General features: G+C 43.6%; 2 protein-coding genes across 6 annotated transcripts in view; one reads left to right on the top strand and one right to left on the bottom strand.

The window, feature by feature from the left end:
* The window catches only part of nyap2a (neuronal tyrosine-phosphorylated phosphoinositide-3-kinase adaptor 2a), a 39,525-nt gene extending 36,811 nt beyond the window's left edge, over window positions 1-2,714 (bottom strand). For 3 of the 5 annotated variants that reach the window (XM_085184668.1, XM_085184665.1, XM_085184669.1), the window contains exon 1: window positions 2,208-2,714. The gene's annotated coding sequence lies outside the window, so the exon portion shown is untranslated. Of the gene's footprint in view, window positions 1-385 lie in introns of all 5 variants that reach the window. The other 2 variants (XM_085184667.1, XM_085184670.1) reach the window with 2 other exon arrangements.
* Window positions 2,715-3,907: 1,193 nt separating this feature from the next.
* LOC146502799 (sodium/potassium-transporting ATPase subunit beta-3-like) lies at window positions 3,908-21,859 on the top strand. The gene is made up of 7 exons (XM_085184671.1): window positions 3,908-4,348; window positions 10,914-11,042; window positions 11,134-11,232; window positions 17,209-17,396; window positions 17,472-17,522; window positions 17,696-17,782; window positions 20,438-21,859. Exons 1-7 carry the CDS (start codon window positions 4,039-4,041, stop codon window positions 20,603-20,605), a joined length of 1,032 nt encoding a protein of 343 aa, XP_085040797.1. The 5' UTR covers window positions 3,908-4,038; the 3' UTR covers window positions 20,606-21,859.
* Window positions 21,860-22,450: the final 591 nt, after the last annotated feature.

Below are 22,450 nucleotides of genomic sequence, written 5' to 3'. Positions count from 1 at the left end.
TTATATTAGTGACGTTGACCATGTGGGTAGGTTGTGTGGGTAAGCGGCAACACACTGGGATTAATAAAGCTACATTTCATTTCAACCAGCCAAGGTTTTATATCATCTTTGAAATGTAATTATTTTGTTCTTTTACTTAAAACCTGTCTGTTTTAGCAAGTTTGATTTGATATTCACTTTTATTCTTGTGTAATTAGTGCCATTGACCTGTTAGCATATTCAGTACTTTGTTAATGGTCTTATATTTGTCATGATCCTGGGTCATTTTGACCCAGCGTTTTGTGTTTCCTTTTGGTATCACCTTGTGTTTTGTGTTAATTCTGATTTTGTATTAGTTCTTAGGTTTGGTTCTTGTGTTTAGTGCTTCAGTGTTTATCAGCCCTACCTGTGTCTTCCCTCTGTGCTCTGTTCGTGTCCCCGAGTTTGTGTTGTAAAACAGTCTGTGTTTCCTGTTTTACTTTGAAGGTTTGTGTCTCGTTGTGTCTAATTAGGTTCAGCTGTGCCCCCCTCCTGTGTGTCATTCCCTCATTACCTTGTGTGTATTTATGGTGTGTCTCTGCCTGTGTTCCTCGTTGCGTCGTCTGCATTACTCTGTGTAACTCAGTGTTAATCAGCGTTTCCCTGCCCTGCTTTCTCCGTGTCATTTCCGTGTGTCTTCCGGTGTCCTTAGGTCCCCAGCCGTGACAATATTATTCATGTTTTAACCTGCTGTTTTATTGTGAAGCACTTTGGTATACCGTTGGTTTTAAATGAGCTATATAAATAAATTTGTATTGTATTGTATTGGATGAATTTATTAAAGTAATCATCTGAATATGAGGAACGTGGCTCACTTTTATTCATCTTTATCATGAAGGCTTCATGTTTGTTTCTCTGACTTTTAAATAAAGTACTGCTTTGAATTCATCTCGCCATATTGATCCCCTCCCCCACCTCTCTGTTTCTCAGCATCCATCTAAAAATGGAACAGGGAGTCAGCTGGCAGTAACCTAGCAACAGCAGCATCTCTCACAGGAGAATGATGTAATGCATCCTGTAAGCGGGTGAGAGAGGAGACACGAGGAGAGGATGAGGGGAAAGATTCAGATTTGCTACTCAGGGTCTCCCGTTTAGGATCTGTCAAGGTGGAGCTGCTTCACACTCTGAGTTGTAGCAGCCTCCTGAGAGGTTTACTGACTACTCAGTCCTTTACAGCACCACCCACATTAACACATACAGCTTCATTACAGATTCTGACCCACTACACACTCCTTCTGGCTCACAGGTTAACGTAACCAGCATGTGTTTGTTGGAGGAAACAGGAATACCATACTCCTCACAGCAGGAAGCTCAAAACAGGAACTTTCCTGCTGTCAGATGGTAGTGAAGTCATGTTACCTACAGTACAACAGGCACTGTTCAGCACTGAGTGTTTTCAGTTGATAACGGTGCTGCTCCACCTATTTATTTATGTGGGAACACCACCCTGAAGGTTGAGTTTATTCCAGTTTTTTTATTTTATAGCCTCTATCCACTAATTCTGTCTAAAGCACCCATCCATCCATCCATCCATCCATCTGTCCATCCATTAACATATATGTATCCATTCATCCATGCATTATCCTTAACTCCTTAGCCTACTTTGGAACATGTGGGGTGGTGCCTATTCCAGTATAGGTGGGATACACCTGGACAGGTCAGTAGTCCATCACAGGTGAAGCACAGCGATGTATCCACAGCAAGAATAACTGCTTAATGAGCAACTCTCTGATAGTGGGAGAAAACAGGGGCAAGAACATGATAAGTATGTCTTTGGCTGTATCTCTTTGACTTAGGCATGAACCTTCCCACACACATACACACACACACACACACACACACACACACACACACACACACACGTTTTACACAGAATCACTTCCAATCTGAACTTTGACCTTGTCTTCTTAGGTGTGTTCACCTTTGTTTTTACACTGTTTAGTCATGACTGACAGACATCCCCTTCAAAATAAAAGCAAATTAAATGAAGTTTCCCCTTACTATAACCCCAACATGGCAGCCATATTGAAGTGAAATGCTGCCGTGTCAGGTTTCACTGACAGGCGAGAAGGATGTGAAGAAACTGGATATTTTGAACACTGTCAGTGGGAACAGCAGCAGCTCGGAGACAAGCAGAAACACCGAAGAGATGAAGGAAGATGACACTGAAGCTGAATGAGGAGCCTTACCTGATGACCAGCAAGGACTCAGACTCCCTCTTCCTCCCACTCTCCCTCCTTCCCTGATTCGATCCTATTTCCTTCCCTGCTTCCTATTATTTTTTCCTTGTTTCAGTCCTCCTTTCTTTCCCCCTTTTGGTCCTCGACTCCTTCCTTCCCTCCTTCAGTCCTCCCTCTGCAGGAACAAAGATGGAGTGATGAGGCTTCTGTTGTCCTCTCAGATCTCTGCAGCTCAGAGGAAATGACAGATTTTTTTGTCTGCAGCGACGTTAATCCAGATCCACCCTTCAATGCCACTTTCCTCCCCCGTCCTTCCTTTCCTTCCTCTTCGCCTTTCTTCATTCATATATCCTTACAGTTGCAATAACCACCACTCAAATGCACACACACACACACAGTCACACTCACACACCCTTCACCCTCACACACACACATCCCTGACGATGGTCGCCACAAGAAACGAGAGGCTGAAACCACGGCAACCTGACAGCATCCTTACTCTGCTGGCTCCTCCCCCTATTGCTGAAGGGTGGGTGGGGGTGGGGGGTAAGGAGGGTGAAGAAGAATGATGAGAGAGAGAGCAGCGTGTTTTTATGTGTAAATGTGTGTGTTTGTGTGTGTGTGTGAGAGAGAGATAGATGATATCACACAATACTTTATCACAATTGTGTGATGTCACAGCTCCCACATTTACTGACACCTTTCACTGGGAGCAGGAAGTGTCCACAAAATAGTATAAAACACAGAATAAAAGCCCATAACAGGAGATACTAAACAAACAAACAAAAACCAGAAAGGCAGCACTTAAGGCTTGGCTCCATTTTTCAGACTGCTTTGTTCTACATGAACCCCTCCATCATCACCCAAAGGTCCAAAACAAATAAAACTTGTGTCTTTATATATCATGTACCACCTTCTCACTACTAGAACCAGAACCTCTTCATTCAGTGTTCAGTGTCTGCTGAGTCTGTTTTCCTCCACATCTGAAACATGACTTTAAGTGTGCAAACATCACCTCAGAGAGAGTCAGTTGTAAGGAAATCAGGAGCCACTGTGTTTGTCGCTGTCACGTTCATGAAAAAAAGCACCGAACAAAAGAAACAGAATAGATCCTCTTGCATTTCCTGGCTCCTTATTTCCTTCATATTCCTCTTTTTCAGGTGGCTTCCTCCTTCTTTCTGTGTGTCACATCAGCATGACATCATCCTGATTTTGCCCAATTACTTGCCACTGCAATTGTCACATGATTATATAATGTTGGTTTGACATGAATTTATTTCTGAGCAGCTTATTTTTTTCTTTCAGGGCTTATTTTTATTGTTTTATACAAAAATTACAGTGAAAGGGCTTATCAGGCATAAACACTGACACTGAATAAAAACACTGAATATCCTCGTCCTTCAGAGACTGACTGGTGACTTAACATTATATTAACCCATATCACACGATAGTAGGGTTATGGTTAGATTGGTGATAACCTTTGGGGATGTAAGAGTTAACTGATTAGAATTAATTGTAATTAGCCCCCCCCCCCCCCCCACACACACACACAACAGCTGGGATAGACTTTAGGATGGATGGATGATGGTCTCAGTCTATTTTCACAACACAGTGCATTTTCATCATCATCATCATCGTCTTTATCACTGGAGACCCTCAGCCCTCACACATGCTCTGTGCTGCGCATGCGTCTCGTTCTGCAGCAGTCCCTATGTGCTTGTGTGTGTGTGTGATTGCGCGTGCGCGTACAGGGCTCCTCACGTAGATCCGACGGATCGGTTTATCCCAGCTGTTGGTGTTTAGCCTTGATTAGCCCAGATCAGTTTAGTCCGGCATCGGTATGTCGTCCAGTCCGCAGGTCCAGACCCAGGAACCGAACCAGGAACCAAACCAGGATCAGACTCAGGAACTGAACCAGGATCAGACCCAGGAACCGAACCAAGATCAGAACCAGGATAATGCGAAGGAGGAGGTGAAGGCGGAGGAGAAAGAAGAGAAAAAGGAGGAGAAACAGGAAAAGAAGGAGGACAAGAAAGAGGCGAATGAAGCGAAAAGGGAGAAGAAGGAGGAGGAGAAGCAGGATTCCTGGAAGGATTGCATCTACAACCCGCGCACCGGGGAGTTTCTGGGCCGAACCGCTGGCAGCTGGGGTAAGAGGCGGCCAAAGAACCTGGTCTTTTCATGACAGTGGAAGTCTGTTCTGACCCGGTCTGACCCTACCCGGCTCGGTCCGGCACGGCTGTAAGCCCGCTGTGCTAAGGGTGCCTGTCACGATGCGCGCAGCTTCACTGTGGGCCGAGCCGGATCGGGCCGATCCGAGCCGGGCTAATATGTGAGCTCGGATGAGTGATTTTCATTAACGCAGCTGAAGATGTGAGAATAAAGCAGATTCACCCTCTGCGCCTTCAGGCGCGCCGAGTTCATGTTTAATTATGTAAAATCCTCTGCAGCTCTGTGACGGTACTACAACATACTGCAGTATTTATGCTGCTGTACACCACAGCCTGCACACACTGTGTACTAATGCACACATTCAACACTAACAGCATTTAATAACCATCGTGTTCATATTGATTTTAATCGTTGATGAGATTTAATGAGTTTGAGTGAAGCTCAGAGGGAAGACTGCTTATAAGATTTCTACAGTCATGACTGAGGTAAAATCGTTACTTATCATTTATTTACAAAAGACTAAGAGGCAGATTTAGGATCATCATCCTAACCCAGCAAAGATTTTAATAAAAGAGTTTGTCCGTTCCGTCGTGACTACGAAAAACAGAACTGTTTTAAAAAGCTTTCAGTCTTAACATGTAAATAGGATCAACTGAGGATTTATTAACTTCCAGTTTAAAAAGTTCAGTAATGTTGATGACATCGCAACCGTGACTGAATTAATGTCTCTGGGGTTACAGCCAACAGTATCAAAGACACAACTCATCAGAACTGTTCTCCTCACTTCCACCTTCATGTCCTCATTTTTGGGCTTTCTAGAGCAGCTCAGCATGACTCTGTTCCAAATAATCCTCCTTCATCTGAGCCTGGGCCTTGGTCCTAAGTTCATCTTGTTTGAAGGAAGCCATTTTGGCTCCTTAGTTTTAAGGTCCCTGTGGAGCAGGATTTATCTGACAGGAAGTGAGAAAAACCGGTTGATTTTTAAATGATTTAGGCTACATCTACACTAGCCCGGATAAATTAGTTTGAAAACGTTCCGCGTCCACACTATCGTTTTCATCCATTTTCACAGAGGTGTGCGTCCACATTGAAGCGGCCGAAAACGCTTACATTCCAGTCCTGTGCATGCGTGAAAGGTAAGAAGATTCGACCTGCCTCATTTCTTTCTGCCGCTTTTGTTTTGTTTTTTTTTAACTTTCAGGTGTTCTGGGAATCCATCCTACCTGAAAAAACATCCTACCCAATGTTTCTGCGCAGACGGAGCGCATGCGCACAGCACCAACGCTGAATTAACTTCTTTTTCTCTCACCCATCCGGAATACTTCTTAAGGTTATGGTTAGGGCTAGGGTTAGGTTTAGTCGCAAGTCACCGTCAAAATTATAATGCGGGTAGGACGTTTTGTCAGAGTAGGATGGTTTCTCAGAACACTGGCTCTTTGAAACGTTGCAGCAAAACGTCGAGGAAAAGCACAGAGGTTTTTTTTTTTTTTAAAGGACTAACAATGAGGTGGAGTTGTTGCTGTGAGTAACACAAAAGTACAAAGTTGAAAAAGCGAATGAGAATTAAAGAATTTGAAGAAAAGCTCTCTGGAGCATGTGCAGACTGATATTAATCTTTAATAGGGCTGTCAAATTGAGAACAAACAAAACAACTGCTGTATAATGCCCTCTGCTATTTTAGTTTAATTGGTCACATGACTGCATCACATGACTAAAATGTGTCATTGTTTTCGAAAAGGCTCCGGGTTTGCTGTCCACACTGCAACACGAAAGCGGGATTTTCAAATGTATCTGCTTTGGAGAGCGTTTTCAAAACGCTGTTTTCCTTGACCGAAAACGCCATCTCAGTGTGGACAGAGAGAAAACGATGCATTTTCAAACAAAAATGTATTAGTGTGGACATGGCCTGAGTCTGTTCAGCATCAGTGCGAAGTGATGCTGGATGTTTAGGCAAAAGCCTGAGCTGATAATGATACAAAGCTGATAAAACACAGCCTGACAGGAAAAAAATGAACACACAGATAACAGACTGAACTTAACAATACATGCTGCTTTAATTACTGTAAACCCTCTCTAATGCATACAAAAGTACTACTTTGTAACTCATTTTTTTGGCTTACACATTCACCAAACAAAATATCTTGGTTTAATCCTGGAAAAGGGATCCTGTAGTTTGTGTCAGGAAAGACATCTGTTGAAAAGTATTTGCCAAATCAGGTATTCTCGTGAATACAGGAGCTGGACGTAGCTTTTATTTAGAAAAGGTTTTTTTTTTTCTTTCTTTCCCATGTACATACTAATTTAACTCTTTACAAACACCAGTATGGTTTCTGTACCCCCCCCCCCCCCACCAACCAAATTAAACAAACAAAACACCCCCTCTTCATTCCTTAACCATATCAAATTTAACTGAATAATAAGAATTTTAATTGACCAGTCAGCAGTTCCTGTTTACTGGAAAAGCTCCAGAATATGATCACATTTCAGGTTCCTCAGTAGTCTGTTCTAGGGCCATTAAAGTTCTTCATGTATAAAAAAACATGGCACTCCAATCAGTCACTTGCCGGAGGTTTCTTCCTGTTAAAAGGGAGTTTTTCCTTCCCACTGTCACCAAAGTGCTTGCTCATAGAGGGTCATATGACTGTTGGGTTTTTCTGTATCTATTACTACCTTACAGTATAAGGTGCCTTGAGGTGACTGTTGTGATTAGGCGCTGTATTAATAAAATGTAATTGAGTTAAAATGAAGCCTAGAAGACAGCTAACAGTTATATCCCCCTGCCACACCCCTAATAATCAGGCTATAAGACTTATAGCTGCTACACCTGAAGTCTGATTGCCAGTTTGATGCTTTGTGCTTGTCCAGCTCTTTCAGATTACACAAAGGCATGTTTGTTTTTTTTGTTTTTTAATGAAAAAGCTGTGTTTCTTTATTGCTGCATTGCACCTGTGGCATTAGGTTCTTTCAGTAAAGAGTTTGCAGGTTTTCCCTGTGTGTGACTCCCATCACCCTCTGGAACACAAACTTGGAGCAATCAGGACTCTACAACAACTCCGGGCAGAAAATGTTCCCTCTAAGCCTGAAGGGAAAAAGAGGGAATCCACACATGTAAATTAAGCTCCTAAAACATGCGGTTATCATAATTGAGCTTTTATCAAGTCAGCAAAGATGCAGAGGAGAGAAGGTCAGACACCAGTTAGGGAGGATAAGAAAGACAAACAGAACAACATTGTCGTCCCTCATGTATCAGGTTTATCAGAGAAACTCAGGAGCGTCTTGTCTGTGAAGGTTCTCAGTCATCCAGGTCATCGTAGTCTAAGGAGCTTGGAAAGAAAAGCGTCTGGACTTCTTTAAGTTGCTTGAAGACGTTTCACCTCTCATCCAAGAAGCTTCTTCAGTTCTCTGCGCCAGGAGTGTCTTCCCAGTGTACTTCTAGCCCAGCCACACACTCAGACACAAACTAAACAATGTAGTGTAGCTGTGCAGTGCAGCGAGGAGAGCTCAGACCTCTATATTGGAGACACCAAACAGCCACCTCGACAATGTTCACATGTTGGACAGGGAAGACAGATGGTTTGAACGAGGAGTGAAAGAAGCAGCTATGACCATCTTTGAATGGAGGGCAGGGCTTACGACACCAACTGTCTGCCATCTACAATGTGTATGTGCATAAACCATGTGTATGAATGTTTCATAAATTAGTGATTCATCAATATTTCCACACCTGAATACATACACGCTTACCAGATTTAGTAGAGCACCGTGGAGTATCGGGCTTATGCCACAGCTACCCTAAAGTGAAAGTACTGATCATTATCGAGATTTTTGTTTCTGTAATTGTTATGTAATTGTTGTCCACCAGGATGTACAAGCTCTTTAATCAAGCTGATAATTTTATTGCTAAAATATATTTTGTCATTTTGTTGTTATCCATGTTTTAAGATGCCAAATTACAGTTATGTGTTTTCCTGAACAGAAATAATAGTTTAAGTGGGCGATAGATCATATAATCAAGCACAACTGTTCAGTTTCTTCAGTCTGACTCCCTTCTGCTTTCCTGCCCTAGAGGTGCAAGCACATTTAACTTTACTTACAAGTGAATCAGAGAAAGTGGTGCTGATAAAGGTGTAGAAATGGGTCTGTAAGCAGTTTTATGCAGCTGGTATAGACTTCTTTGGTTCACAATAACTCAGATGTACTAATATAGTACAGTAGTATGAACAAAATGTGTTTTTGCTAAGAATGTTTCCATGCCACATCCCTCCCCCCACCTCGGCCAGTCCGAAAACCTCTTCCTCCTGCTCCCCCCACCCTACACCCCCCTCGGATGCAGTGCCTAGCCCACCACAAAGACCATTACAACCTGGCCTGAAAATGATCTCTCCAAACTGCAGGACTGCTTCACACAGACAGACTGGGACATATTTCAATCCCAGAACCTAGAAACTTTCACGGGATCAGTACTGGACTATATCAAGTTCTGTATTGGAAATGTGACTGTGGACAAAAGCATTCGGGTTTTCCCAAAACAAAAACCGGTCAGGTTCAATCACTCCTCGAGCCGATCTGAAAAGAGGAATTAAAGACCATAAAAGAAGCATCGAGTCCCAGCTGTCGAGCAACAACACACAGGAGGTGTGGTAGGGCATACAAGACGACATAAACCACAAAGGCAGCACTGTGAAAACAGTGCACTGAGTGTGCAGCTGCCAGAGGAAATATTCTTCACCAGCTTTGAAACACCACAACAGCAGCACTCATCTGCTTCAGCCCTGCTCCCATCCTCATCCTCACCTGGTTCCTGCACCGCTCCACTCACTGTAACGGAGCACGATGTCAGACATGTGCTCCTAGCAGTGAACCCCAGGAAGGGTGCCGGTCCAGATGGAGTACCTGGCAAGGTGCTAAGAGCATGTGCCCACCAGCTCACCCTCATCTTCACCAGAATCTTCAACCTCTCACTGGATCAGGCAGCCATCCCATCCTGTCTAAAATCAGAAACAAACATCCCAGTGCCGAAGACGTCTCCCATCACCAGCCTGAACAATTACCGCCCTGTGGCCCTCACGCCGGTAATCATGAAATGCTTTGAGGAACTAGTCCTTCAGCACATCAAGGACTACCTTCCCCCGGAATTCGACCCCCACCAGTTTGCATACCGTGCAAACAGATCCACAGAAGACGCCATCGCCCTCCACTCTGTGCTGAGTCACCTAGAACATGCATGTCCCAGTAAAACAATCATCCCAGACATCCTCATCACCAAACTGGTCACTCTTGGCCTCCCTCCTCTCACATGTGCCTGGATAAAGGACTTTCTCACAAACCGGCCCCAGACTGTAAGACTCCGCCCTCATCTCTCCTCCACTCGCACACTGAGCACTGGCTCCCCACAGGGCTGTGTGCTGAGCCCCCTCCTGTATTCTCTCTACACCCACGACTGCAGCTCGACCCACAACAACAATCTCATCATCAAGTCTGCTGATGACACCACGATAGGCTGCCTCATCTCAAAGGGAGACGGGGCAGCCTACAGAGAGGAAGTCCTGAAGTTGGCAGCCTGGTGTTCAGAAAACAATCTGGCACTGAACACTAAGAAAACCAAAGAGGTCATTGTCGGCTTCATGAGGCACAGCACTGACTTAGCCCCACTTTACATCAATGGGGAGCGTGTAGAGAGAGTCCACACCTTCCAGTTCTTTGGTGTCCTCATCTCTGCTCTCATCTCCTGGAGAGAGAACATCTCAGCGGGCGTCTGATGTTCTACCGCTCATCCATTGAGAGCCTGCTAACTTACTGCATCACGGTATGGTACGGCAGCTGCACTAAGGCGGGTAGAGTGAGGCTTCAGAATGTAGTTAAGGCAGCACAGAAGCTCATCAGCTGCCCTCTCCCCGCCCTGATGGACATTTATTCCTCCCGCTGCCTCAGCAGAGCAGCAAACATGATCAAGGACAGCTCCCACCCTGGTTTCAACATGTTCAGCCTGCTTCCCTCAGGGAGGCGCTACAGGTGCATCAGCAGAAAGACCCACAGACTCAAGAACAGTTTCTTTCCAAAGGCCATAACCACCCTGAACTAACACATGCACCGATAGCACAGCCCCACCCCCACATTTTTCCAGTTCCCTCCATAAATCACCATTGTGTAATACTAAATTCTATGTGCAATCACTGGTAACTGTATATACAAAACCCAGTTTATTTATATATTTACTTTTTTCTTTTCTGTCTTTTACACCTGATTGTAAATTTGTACATTTTATTTTATTATTTTTTCATTGTTTTTGTTAATAATGTCCATATGTGTATATAGAGCAGCAGAACTGCCCCCCCCCCCCCCCCCCCATTTGCACTGAGTATGAGATGATCTGTATCTCACTGTACAACCGTACAGTGACAATAAAGGCGTTCTTTTCTATAATCACTCTTTAAGTGTGGGTACTGGTTTCCATAGTATTTTTGATAGTCAACAATGGCTATTCTCTTGCTGTCTATTTAACCACAACAGTGAAACAAAGTAACATTTGAATGTTCTCTGTAGGTCTCATCCTCCTCTTCTACCTCATCTTTTATGGTTTCCTGGGGGGAATGTTTTCTCTCACCATGTGGGTGATGTTGCAGACGCTTGACGAAAATGTGCCCCGACATCAGGATCGAGTGGCCAGTCCAGGTGCTTTCATTTCCTGTTTCACCCTACTGCCACTCATCCTAACGTATGGTCATTTTTTAAAATTTCAGTAATGACTTTGATTTTGTTGCAGGTTTGGTGATTCGTCCTCATGCAGTTGAAATTACTTTCAACCGCAGTGACCCAGAAAACTACAAACATTACATCCAACAGTTGCACAACCTCCTGCAAAGTGAGTACAACATGTAAACTGCCACACAGAGTCTCCAAACTCATTTCCGGGATTTCTGGAATTGTCAAAACTTGATCTAATCTTTTTCTGGGTTTTCTAGCTCCAACTGAACTATTATCATACGGCTTTAAAAAAAAGTCTTTATTGAACACACCAAGGAATAGCTCACAGTTCGAATGTACAGGGTGGGCCATTTATATGGATACACGATAATAACATGGGAATGGTTGGTGATTAGGGATGGGTACCGGTTTTGACATAAACGGTAGTAACCAGACCGAAAAGCAGCGCACATTTCGGTTTTTTATTTTGGTGCTTTTTTTCCCTGAGATGTCATACACTTTGGATTCCAGCCAATCATTTTACCTTTGCAAGCGTAGTAGGCGGGCCCAAGTACGTACGTTCTTTTAGAGCAGAGCTACAGATTAAAAATGCCCAAGGCGAAGCGGTCAAAGTCTGGCTGTACATTACAACAAAAGATGCAAACTCAGCAGCCTGCAACAAGTGCTTTAAGGTGATACTGTGCAAAGGAGGTAACACCTCGAATCTGATGAAACACCTGGCAACGCATAGCGTTTTTTTTAAAAGCCGAGAAATGCACCATATTTGATAGCTTGCTGCGAGACCTCACACCGAGCACATCTACTGCGGGTGTGGTGCCTGTTATCGGACCCGGAGTTAGCAACATCCCCCAAGAACCTAAAGAGGAGAGTGCTGGCCCCTAGCCCTGCCAGTGTAGCAGAAATGATGACGGATGATGATGCAGCAGCAGCCTTTCTTCTCTGGGTCAGTAGCTTAATGTTGTTCCTGTGTAATTTACGTTGAGTAGGCTAACCACGTTATTACATTAATGCACATAAGGTGAACTAGCAAACACCGTCGTAGTTACATGCGGCTGTCTTCTTGTTTGATGGCAGATACTCTCTTCACCCTGGCCATAAAGGCTAAAATGACCAAAGAAAAAGTGGGAAACTGTTAAACATGGACAGAGTTGGTGTTTTTTCCCCCCATTGATTAAGCACTGCTTCCAGTGATGCCAGAAATCCCCAGTGATGCCATAAATCCCCTATAGCTGCCGAAAAGGCTAACATTGTTATCTTTTAAAAAAAAACAACAGCTAAACATGAGAGGTTTTTGGACAAAGTTTGTGTTCTTCATTCTTTAAGCACCAGTTCGAGCACCGGCACTGTTTCAAAAGTACCAGTTTGGTACTGGTATCGGATAAAACCTAAACGATACCCATCCCTATTGGTGATATTAAAGTCCTGTTTGTGGCACATTAGTATATGTGAGGGGGCAAACTCCTCAAGATGGGTGGTGACCATGGTGGCCATTTAGAAGTCGGCCATCTTGGATACAATAGGAAGAGGGCCATGTGACACATCAAACGTATTGGTAATGTCACAAGAAAAACAAAAGGGAGAGAGAGGAACAGAGAGAGAGAGGAGCAGAGAGAGGGAGAGAGGAACAGAGAGGGAGAGAGAGGAACAGAGAGGGGGAGAGAGGAACAGAAAGAGGGAGAGAGGAGCAGAGAGAGGGAGAGAGGAACAGAGAGAGAGGAGCAGAGAGAGGGAGAGAGGAACAGAGAGGGAAAGAGAGGAACAGAGAGAGAGAGGAGCAGAGAGAGGGAGAGAGGAACAGAGAGGGGGAGAGAGGAGCAGAGAGGGGGAGAGAGGAACAGAGAGAGAGAGGAGCAGAGAGAGGGAGAGAGAGGGAGAGAGGAACAGAGAGAGGGAGAGAGAGGGAGAGAGAGAAAGAGAGAGGAACAGAGAGAGAGAGAGAGAGAGGGGGAACAGAGGAACAGAGAGAGAGAGAGAGGAACAGAGAGAGAGAGAGACAGAGAGGGAGAGAGAGAGAGGGAGAGAGAGAGAGGGGGAACAGAGGAACAGAGAGAGAGAGGAACAGAGAGGGAGGAACAGAGAGGGAGAGAGAGGAACAGAGAGGGAGAGAGAGGAACAGAGAGAGAGAGGGAGAGGAGCAGAGAGAGGGAGAGAGGAGCAGAGAGAGGGAGAGAGGAACAGAGAGAGAGAGAGAGAGGAACAGAGAGAGGGAGAGAGGAACAGAGAGAGAGAGAGGAACAGAGAGAGAGAGAGGAACAGAGAGAGGGAGAGAGGAACAGAGAGAGGGAGAGAGGAACAGAGAGAGAGAGAGGAACAGAGAGGGAGGAACAGAGAGGGAGAGAGAGGAACAGAGAGGGAGAGAGAGGAACAGAGAGAGAGAGGGAGAGGAGCAGAGAGAGGGAGAGAGGAGAAGAGAGGGAGAGAGAGGAACAGAGAGAGAGAGAGAGGAACAGAGAGGGAGAGAGAGGAACAGAGAGAGAGGGAGAGGAGCAGAGAGAGAGGGAGAGAGGAGAAGAGAGGGAGAGAGAGGAACAGAGAGAGAGAGAGAGGAACAGAGAGGGAGAGAGAGCGGAACAGAGAGAGGGAGAGAGGAACAGAGAGAGGGAGAGAGGAATGGAGAGAGGAGCAGAGAGGGCGAGAGAGGAACAGAGGGGGAGAAAGGAACAGAGACAGGAACAGAGAGGGAGAGAGAGGAAAAGAGAGGAACAGAGAGGGAGAGAGGAGCAGAGAGGGAGAGAGAGGAACAGAGGGGGAGAGAGAGAAACAGAGAGAGAGAGGAACAGAGAGAGAGGAGCAGAGAGGGAGAGAGAGGAAAAGAGAGGGAGAGAGAGGAACAGAGAGGGGGAGAGAGGAACAGAGAGAGGGAGAGAGAGGAGAGAGAGGAACAGAGAGAGAGAGAGAGAGGAACAGAGAGAGAGAGGAGCAGAGCGAGGGAGAGAGGAACAGAGAGGGAGAGAGAGGAACAGAGAGAGAGAGGAGCAGAGAGAGGGAGAGAGGAACAGAGAGGGGAGAGAGGAACAGAGAGAGAGAGGAGCAGAGAGAGGGAGAGAGAGGGGCATAGAGAGAGAGGGGCAGAGAGAGAGAGAGGAACAGAGAGAGAGCGAGGAGCAGAGAGAGGAACAGAGAGAGAGAGGAGCAGAGAGGGAGAGAGAGGAACAGAGAGGGGGAGAGAGAGGAACAGAGAGGGGGACAGAGAGAGGAACAGAGAGAGAGAGAGAAACAGAGAGAGAGAGAGAGGAACAGAGAGGGGCAGAGAGGAGCAGAGAGGGAGAGAGAGAGGAGCAGAGAGGGAGAGAGAGGAACAGAGAGGGGGAGAGAGAGAGGAACAGAGAGAGAGAGAGAGAGGGAGAGAGAGAGAGAGGGAGAGAGAGGGGCAGAGAGAGAGAGAGGAACAGAGAGAGAGAGAGAGGAGCAGAGAGGGAGAGAGAGGAAAAGAGAGGAGCAGAGAGAGAGAGAGAGGGAGAGAGAGGAACAGAGAGAGAGAGGAGCAGAGAGGGAGAGAGAGGGAGAGAGAGAGAGAGGGAGAGAGAGGGAACAGAGAGGGAGAGAGAGAGAGGAGCAGAGAGGGAGAGAGAGAGGAGGATGAGGACAGAACAGAGATGGAACAAGAGCAGGTGGCTCAGCCCCGGGTATATCAAGTGTCTGGCTCCACCTCTGCTGTAGATCCTGGTGAGATGGATCAGTGAGTACACTCATGATGTACTCTGAGCTCTGGCTCTTCATTTAGGTGTTTAGTTCCAGTCGCATATGTCAGAGTAAGGATTTGAGTATGATGATGTACATTTTGACGGGAGCCAATTAAGCCTAACAGTACTATAATAATTTTACCTGAACTGAGCACAGACTCTGGTAAAAACTGAGAAACCATATACAGCGCAAGAAGATCAGATCATCTGCTGCTTTTCTTAGCAGCAGATGTCTGTCCAGCAGACAGCATCAAACAACTCTGAAAAGTTGTGTTAATGTATGTAAACCACAGAAGAAACATTGCTTTTCACATAAACACTGCAGCACATTTGAGGTTCGATAACTGCATGCTCACAGCCAACATGCCATCCATCTGTGAAACACAGTGCAGGCAGTATCATGGATTGATAAAGCTCTGTGGCTGTCTGAATTACATGTGCTTGCAGTGATTCAAAACTGTATGAAACATGTTCAAAGACAAAAGAATTCCAACAGGACGGATGAAGAAGCTCATGTAAGAGTCCTGAGCTACACTGGCAGAAGGCTGACCGATAAATCAAAGAAATATTGATAAAGTGAAATGGTTTGTAGGCCAGAAAAGAGTAGAGTGCCCACTCCAGATCAGGGACGAGACCCTGCCCCAAGTGGAGGAGTTCAAGTATCTCGGGGTCTTGTTCATGAGTGAGGGAAGAAGGGAGCGGGAGATCGACAGATGGATTGGTGCAGCAGCTGCAGTGATGCGGACACTGTACCGGTCTGTTGTGGTGAAGAGAGAGCTAAGTGTAAAAGTGGAGCTCTCAATTTACCGGTCGATCTACATCCCTACCCTCACCTGTGGTCAAGGGCTGTGGGTAGTGAACGAAAGAATGAGATCGCAAATTAGTGATGGTAAATTTGATTCTTTTTACTGAATCGAGTTTTAATGAGTCACTCACCAAAGTGAATTGGATTTTTTGAGTCATTTGATTCACTGAGTCAGTTGACCAGAGAGTGCAAAAAATGTACATTTTCAATCAAACTTGATTTGTTTCTCTTTTCATGTCCTACTGCTAAGATGAATGATTCTAAAAAAAAAACTTTTATAGAGCAAAAAAATTTCTAAAATTAAGCAATTTCCTAACAAAATTGCTTAATAAACATTTATTTCATTTATTTGTATTTTATTAGTATTTTCCTTAAATGTGTCAAATATATATTTTCTCATCTAAATATCCACTGAGCTGTGAGCCAGGGGCGGTAATGCGCCTTAACATTGGTTGCCAACCAAAAAGAAGAAGAAGTTGTGAGCCAGGAGGGAGGGGGTGAGTGAGTGAGTGAGTGAGTGATTTGTTCGCTCTATGATTCAGCACAGGAAGGGAGGGGGTTAGTGAGTCCTGAGTGATTCGCTTATGCTTACGATTCAGCACAGGAGGGAGGGGGTGAGTAGCTCAAATGTGCTGTTAGCATGTTAGCAGAGCGATGCTACTGTGAACCGAGGAGCTATTTTCTTGATGTGAGCTTCTACTCAGGGTTTTTTCTTCCAGTTCAGAGCAGAAATGCTTTTGTTAAGAAACTGTCTGTTGTCCCCCCCCCCACACACACCCACAATTTTAATTATAAGCTAGATATATTTCTACTAATGGAATTAGTTTGCTAACAGCAACAGGGATGAGTCAGTTGGGCTTGTGAATCATGATTCACGAGTCAGTAAAGTGATTCTCGAGTATTGAACAATTCGTTCACGAATCGAACATCACTATCGTGAATACAAGCGGCGGAAATGAGCTTCCTCCGAAGGACAGCTGGCCTCTCCCTTAGAGATAGGGTGAAAGTTCAGCCATCTGGGAGGGGCTCAGAGTAGAGCCGCTGCTGCTCCACATTGAAAGGAGCCAGTTGAGGTGTTTCGGGCATCTGACATCCCCCTGGTGCCTCCTGAGCGAGGTTTTCCGTGCATGTCCCACCGGGAGGAGGCCCCGGGGCAGACCCAGGACAGGCTGGAGAGATCATATCTTTCGGCTAGCCTGGAAATGCTTTTGTGTTCCCCCGGATAAGCTGGAGGAGGTGGCTGGGGAGAGGGAGGTCTGGGCTTCTCTGCTTGGGCTGCTGCCCCCGCGACCTGGCCCCAGATTAGCGGAAGAAAATGGATGGATGGATGGGTTTCTAGGATCAGAGCTAGAGCAGGGGTGGGGAACTCCAGGCCTGGAGGGCTGGTGTCCTGCAGGTTTTAGATGTGTCCTTGATCCAACACAGCTGATTTAAATGGCTAAATGACCTCCTCAACATGTCTTATGGCTCTCCAGGGAATGAACTCATCATTTGATTCAGGTGTGTTGACCCAGGGTGAGACGCCTGGAATTGCCCACCCCTGATCTAGAGTTGATTGACTTTACTGTGTGTTGTCTAATACGGTAGTGTCAACTATGCCCCTGCTCAGACATACAAGCCTCATTTTGTCTTTCTTCCTCTTCAGGTTATAATGACAGTATTCAGGAGCGTAATGACTTGTGTATGGTGGGCGAATACACTACGCAGGACAATGAGCCGGTAAAGAAGGTTTGTCAGTTTAAACGAAGTACACTGCGTCAGTGTTCTGGTTTGCCTGACCCCAGCTTTGGGTTCAAGGAGGGGAAACCCTGCATCATAATCAAGCTGAACCGGGTCAGTGAAGCACTTGTTGATTTTAAAAAAGCCAAAAATGACTTGCGTGAATGTTAATTAAAAACCTGTCTGCAGGTAATCGGCCTGAAACCAGAAGGAGATCCCTACATCAACTGCACTGCCAAGGTAACCCACAACATGCAAATATCCCATGGTGCACCTGTGAAGCAGAGGAGAGACGTAAAAGGAGAATTCACCACATTTTTAGAAGTGCAAATTAGAAAGTTTAGGTAGTAAATGAAATTACTTTTTCGAACTATTAAATTGAAGAAGTGTATATGTGCCTCACTCTCTCGTAGAGAGCCACTTCCTTGCAGATGCAGTACTTTCCGTCTGAGGGTCGTCTGGATAAGATGTTTTTTCCATACTACGGGAAGAAGTCTCACGTGAGTAAATATTGCATGCTGAGTACTTATTCAGAAGTATTTTTATGTAGCAAAAAAAAATCTGATTTATTTCTACTTTTCTATTTATGCAGGAAAATGTCAGAGCAACTTTAATGTTAACGGTTTTCCTCTCACTTTGACAATACTTGTATTTTTGAAGCGTCAAAGTTTACTTAACATACAAGGAATGAATACAAGAATAGTATTTGATACAGGTTGCTAAGCTTTATTTAAATATTTACCTTTAATTTTATTTGTATAGCACCAAATTACAACAACCATAAGGAGAGATCATTTGTAGGAACTGATGCTGCCATAGGTCTCAGCTGCTCAGGATTCCCATGATGCATCGAGTTTGTCTTCTTCAGTAACCTTGTGTTTATACATCACTCTGCATTTAATTTTGTTAATCTCTGTCTTTCTTCCACAGCATGTCTTTATCCTGTCTTCCTTCTCTCACCCCAACCAATCACAGCAGATGGCCCCGCCCCTCCCTGAGCCTGGTTCTGCCGGAGGTTTCTTCCTGTTAAAAGGGAGTTTTTCCTTCCGCTGTCGCCAAAGTGCTGCTCATAGGGGGTCATATGATTGTTGGGTTTTTCTCTCTATGTATTATTGTACTGATCTACTGTACAATATAAAGCACCTTGAGGCGACTGTTGTTGTGATTTGGCGCTATATTGATAAAACTGAATTTAATTAAACTGAACACAATTTATTGTATACAGAATTAAAGCAGGACCCTCAAAGAAAAGAGAACCAATCTTACCATGGCCTAAAGGAGTAGGAAACATTTGAGGATTAGCAACATTGCAAAAGCCTGAAATGCCAAGAAAGTCCATACACAGTTATACAAATTGATTTGTCAGTTCTCAGAAGAAATGCCTATAAGAGGCATGAGGAATTCCAATTTGCAGTGAAAAAGCCTGAACTCTAACGGTCCACCATATGCAAGCAAAGGTGAGCCCATAAAGGGCAGGAAGTAAACATTCCTTACCAAATAAAGAAACCAGAACCTTACATGAAAGTCACAGAGTTAAAATGCATTTCATGAGAAAATTAATTATTTTTTAGTGTCTTGCTGCAAGAGCTGCAAGCTTACAAGGAGGAGGCTGCAGAGGGGTAAGAGGGGTAAATGCAATCATTCTGTTAGAATGACTGCAATTGATCTCTAGATCAACATAAATGACCAGGCTATTGGAATGATGGGGGAGATGGATAAGACTGGGAATTTCAGCTTGGTGACAGGGACTGGCCGGTTGAAGGGAGATTGAACTGGGCAGCCATCTGCCGCAACTGGTTGGGGTTGGTGGGAGGAAGACATAACAAATGCCATAACTTAATAATCACCAATGATTAAATGCAGAGTGGTATATAAAAACACAGTGAGTGAAGAAATGATACATCATGGGAAGCCCCTAGCAGCCTAGGCCTATGGCAGCAGACACAGAGGGGTCTGAAACCTGAAGGCTCTGGCTCCCATTGTACTTGTGGTTCCCAGAGTGATAGCAAAGTACTGTATTTGGGTGATGAGCTACTGTGAAGTCTTTAAGATGAAATCAGGCTTAATTATTCACGACTGAGCATATGAGAAGGAGTTTAAATTCAATTCTGGATTTAATAGGGAGCCAATGAAGAAAGGCCAATAGATATGAATTAACAAACCACTGCAGCACAGTTGGTTTCATACCTAAAGCATGCTCTAATTGTTGTAAGAATGTAAAATACTATGGTAAATTGTATCGAATGCTGCACTGCACTCTAGCAGGACAAGCACACAGTTGACTCCACTGCCAGAGGCAAAAACATCATTTGTAACAGTGACTATACTGTTTCTGTACTGACAGTTCTGAACCGTGATAGAAACTAAAAGAAAGGGTTTCTGATCAGTTAGCTGTTTCACAAATACTCTATCAAAGTTAGCTGTTTCACAAATACTCTGTCAAGAATTTTTGAGATAATATAAAGGTTGGTGAGCTGGGTGAAGTGATAGATTACTGGCAGCTTTTAGGCCTGTAGTATGTAGCCCATTAATAGAGATGGAATGATCATATTTAAGATTGAAGGATTAACTAATGGTAGGACTTCTTTGTGCAGTCTAAAAAACATGTTGATGGTTTGGAAGAAGTAATTAAAGAAATTCATTCAGAAAGTTATGGGTTATCTTATCTTATGGTTTGGGAGCAAGTAGCAAATAACACAATTTGGTCTGGTCCTTAATTTATGCAGTAGATGATGAAGTCTTTGTAGGCTGTCTGCAACCTAACCCTCCCAAACTTTCTTTGAGTTCTGATTTACTAAGTACATGGCTTTCTCAGCAGAGGTGGCAGGCATGCATAGTGTTATTCATGTTCAGTTTTCCAGCTTTATGCCGAAGATTGAAGTTATCCTTTTGGCCAGTTTTCAAGACTGGGTTTGTAAGTTGAAGGTATTATTTAGCTGAATAATTCTCTCCCATACAGTTCACCACTCAGGAAAACTGGAGCTCAGACTTCTTGGATTGGTCTGCCAGTACAATTAACTACACAACAGCCATATTTTTAGTTGGATAACTTCAATAAAATTGCTGGCAAAGGCTGCAGAAGACTCCAGTTAGATGAGGTTATGCCAAGAAGATGGCTATGAGCTACAGCTAACAACCTCTCTCTCCGTTTACAGCCTGACTACGTGCAACCGCTTGTTGCAGTCAAGTTATTGTTCACAAAAGAAGACTATAACATCGAGCAGACGGTGGAGTGTAAAGTTGAGGGTTCTAACCTCCGCAATGATGATGAGCGAGACAAATTTCTGGGTCGCGTCACTTTTCGGGTCAAAGTGTCAGAGTAACCAGACATAACAATTGCCATGAACACCACAAACTGGGTTTACACTGGCAATTGGTCTCCAGTTCTGGATATTTTTTAACATGGACCTGATCTTATCTCTGTCTGTTCAGACTCTAAAGAAGTGATCAAATCTGGAGAAGTGGGACATTTCACTGGTTTTACTGCCTATATCTTTCAGACCTCCTGTTTCAGACATAGTTAACCCCAACAGATGTTTTATTTGCTCCAGATCTGCATTTTATTAAAGAGAAAACCAGAGTAACTGACTGTAGTAGAGTCTGTTCTGACAGCTGGAGCAGATCAGGTCTGCTGTGGGGCGCATGTAAGCCAGCGGCACAATGATGTGTTGTTTTTAAATTTATGTATGTTAGTGATGTAATAAAACAGTAATATTATAACTGCCATGTCTGACAGAGGAGTGCAACACACTGAAATGTAGTTTACATGTGACCTGGTGGTTGGTAATCAGATTACCTACAATCCAACCAGATAATGCAACAGGAACTGCCTTTGAAATATTCATTGTACTGCAGTGAAGAACTGTGACTGTCATTAATTACATCAAATAATGTTAGACCCCATTTCTTCTGCTTTGTGTTCTGATGCAGTCTACAAAGAGCCCATTTAGTTCCTGTTACCCACTGTATTGAAATTGGCTGCCGTTTATCTAAAGGATTCACATAAGTTCATTCCCAGGAAATAGGACTGAGTGCCCAAAAGACCAAATTTTGTTAAGATACAAAAAATACAGCATTAAATTTGACTGAAATAAAAACTTTTCTTCAGTTTTTCACAGTTAAACATGAATAGAAATAACACTGCCTGTCCTGCTGTCATAAACATGGCCAGAAGATGTCACTGTTTTGTCATAAATCATGTTTGCAGAATTTCTTTAGATTCTTTTTCAGTATAATTTATTAGATATTTGTAAAAAGTTTTCCAGTGTTTATTAAGCATAGAATTTTTTTTTAGAAATGTGAATAATGTGTAACTGTAATAACTAGTGTTTTGGGACTATAGAAACAGATGAAACCAGCAGAGCTTTTCACCTTCATCACATGTCATTGTTTTATATATATATATATATATATATATATATATATATATATATATATATATACACCATTTTTTACAAAATATTCTGAACAAAAGGCACCACTTGAACGTTGTTAAACCATGTTTGTTTCTGGATGATCAAAAACAGGAAACCTAATGACACATACACTGCTGGAAATAAAACGAAGCTCTAACACTTGTCAGTGATTTATTCTCTTTCTTTTAATATTATTATTATTATTGTTATTATTATTATTATTATTATTATTATTATTTTTAAAGCTCCTATCAGACGTCCCTCTCTTTTTCATATCACTGGGCTTTTATATGGATTGAAGATTTCCTGTCAAAAAAAGCTTGTGCAAATGCAGAAAATAAAGGAACATGCGGTCTCTAAAAATTCATGCTGGATATCTATAATGATATGGACTAGGTAATGAGTTAGGAACAGAAGGATGCACATTGTATGATGAAAATGTATCTACCTACAAATGGCTGAATTTAAAGAAGCCTGAAAGTCAGTGTGGAAAAAAGTATGCATAAAGCTATTCCAGTTTCATGTAAATCCTACTGCTAAGATGAGTGATTGAAAACGAAAAATAGCTATTTTTAAATAGAGCAAAAAAATTAAGATTTCAAAAGGGAACTTTTATTTTATTTAATTACTTTTTATTTTATTAGTATTTTCCTCAAATGTGTCAAATATATATTTTCTCATCTAAATGTCCACTGAGCCGTGAGCCAGGGGGCGGTAATGCTCCTTAACATTGGTTGCCAACCAAGAAGAAGA

Source organism: Neolamprologus multifasciatus, chromosome 14, assembly GCF_963576455.1.
Source record: "Neolamprologus multifasciatus chromosome 14, fNeoMul1.2, whole genome shotgun sequence".
NCBI lineage: Eukaryota > Metazoa > Chordata > Actinopteri > Cichliformes > Cichlidae > Neolamprologus > Neolamprologus multifasciatus.
Note: the sequence above shows the minus strand (reverse complement) of the source record. Positions and strands in the feature narration are given on the sequence as shown.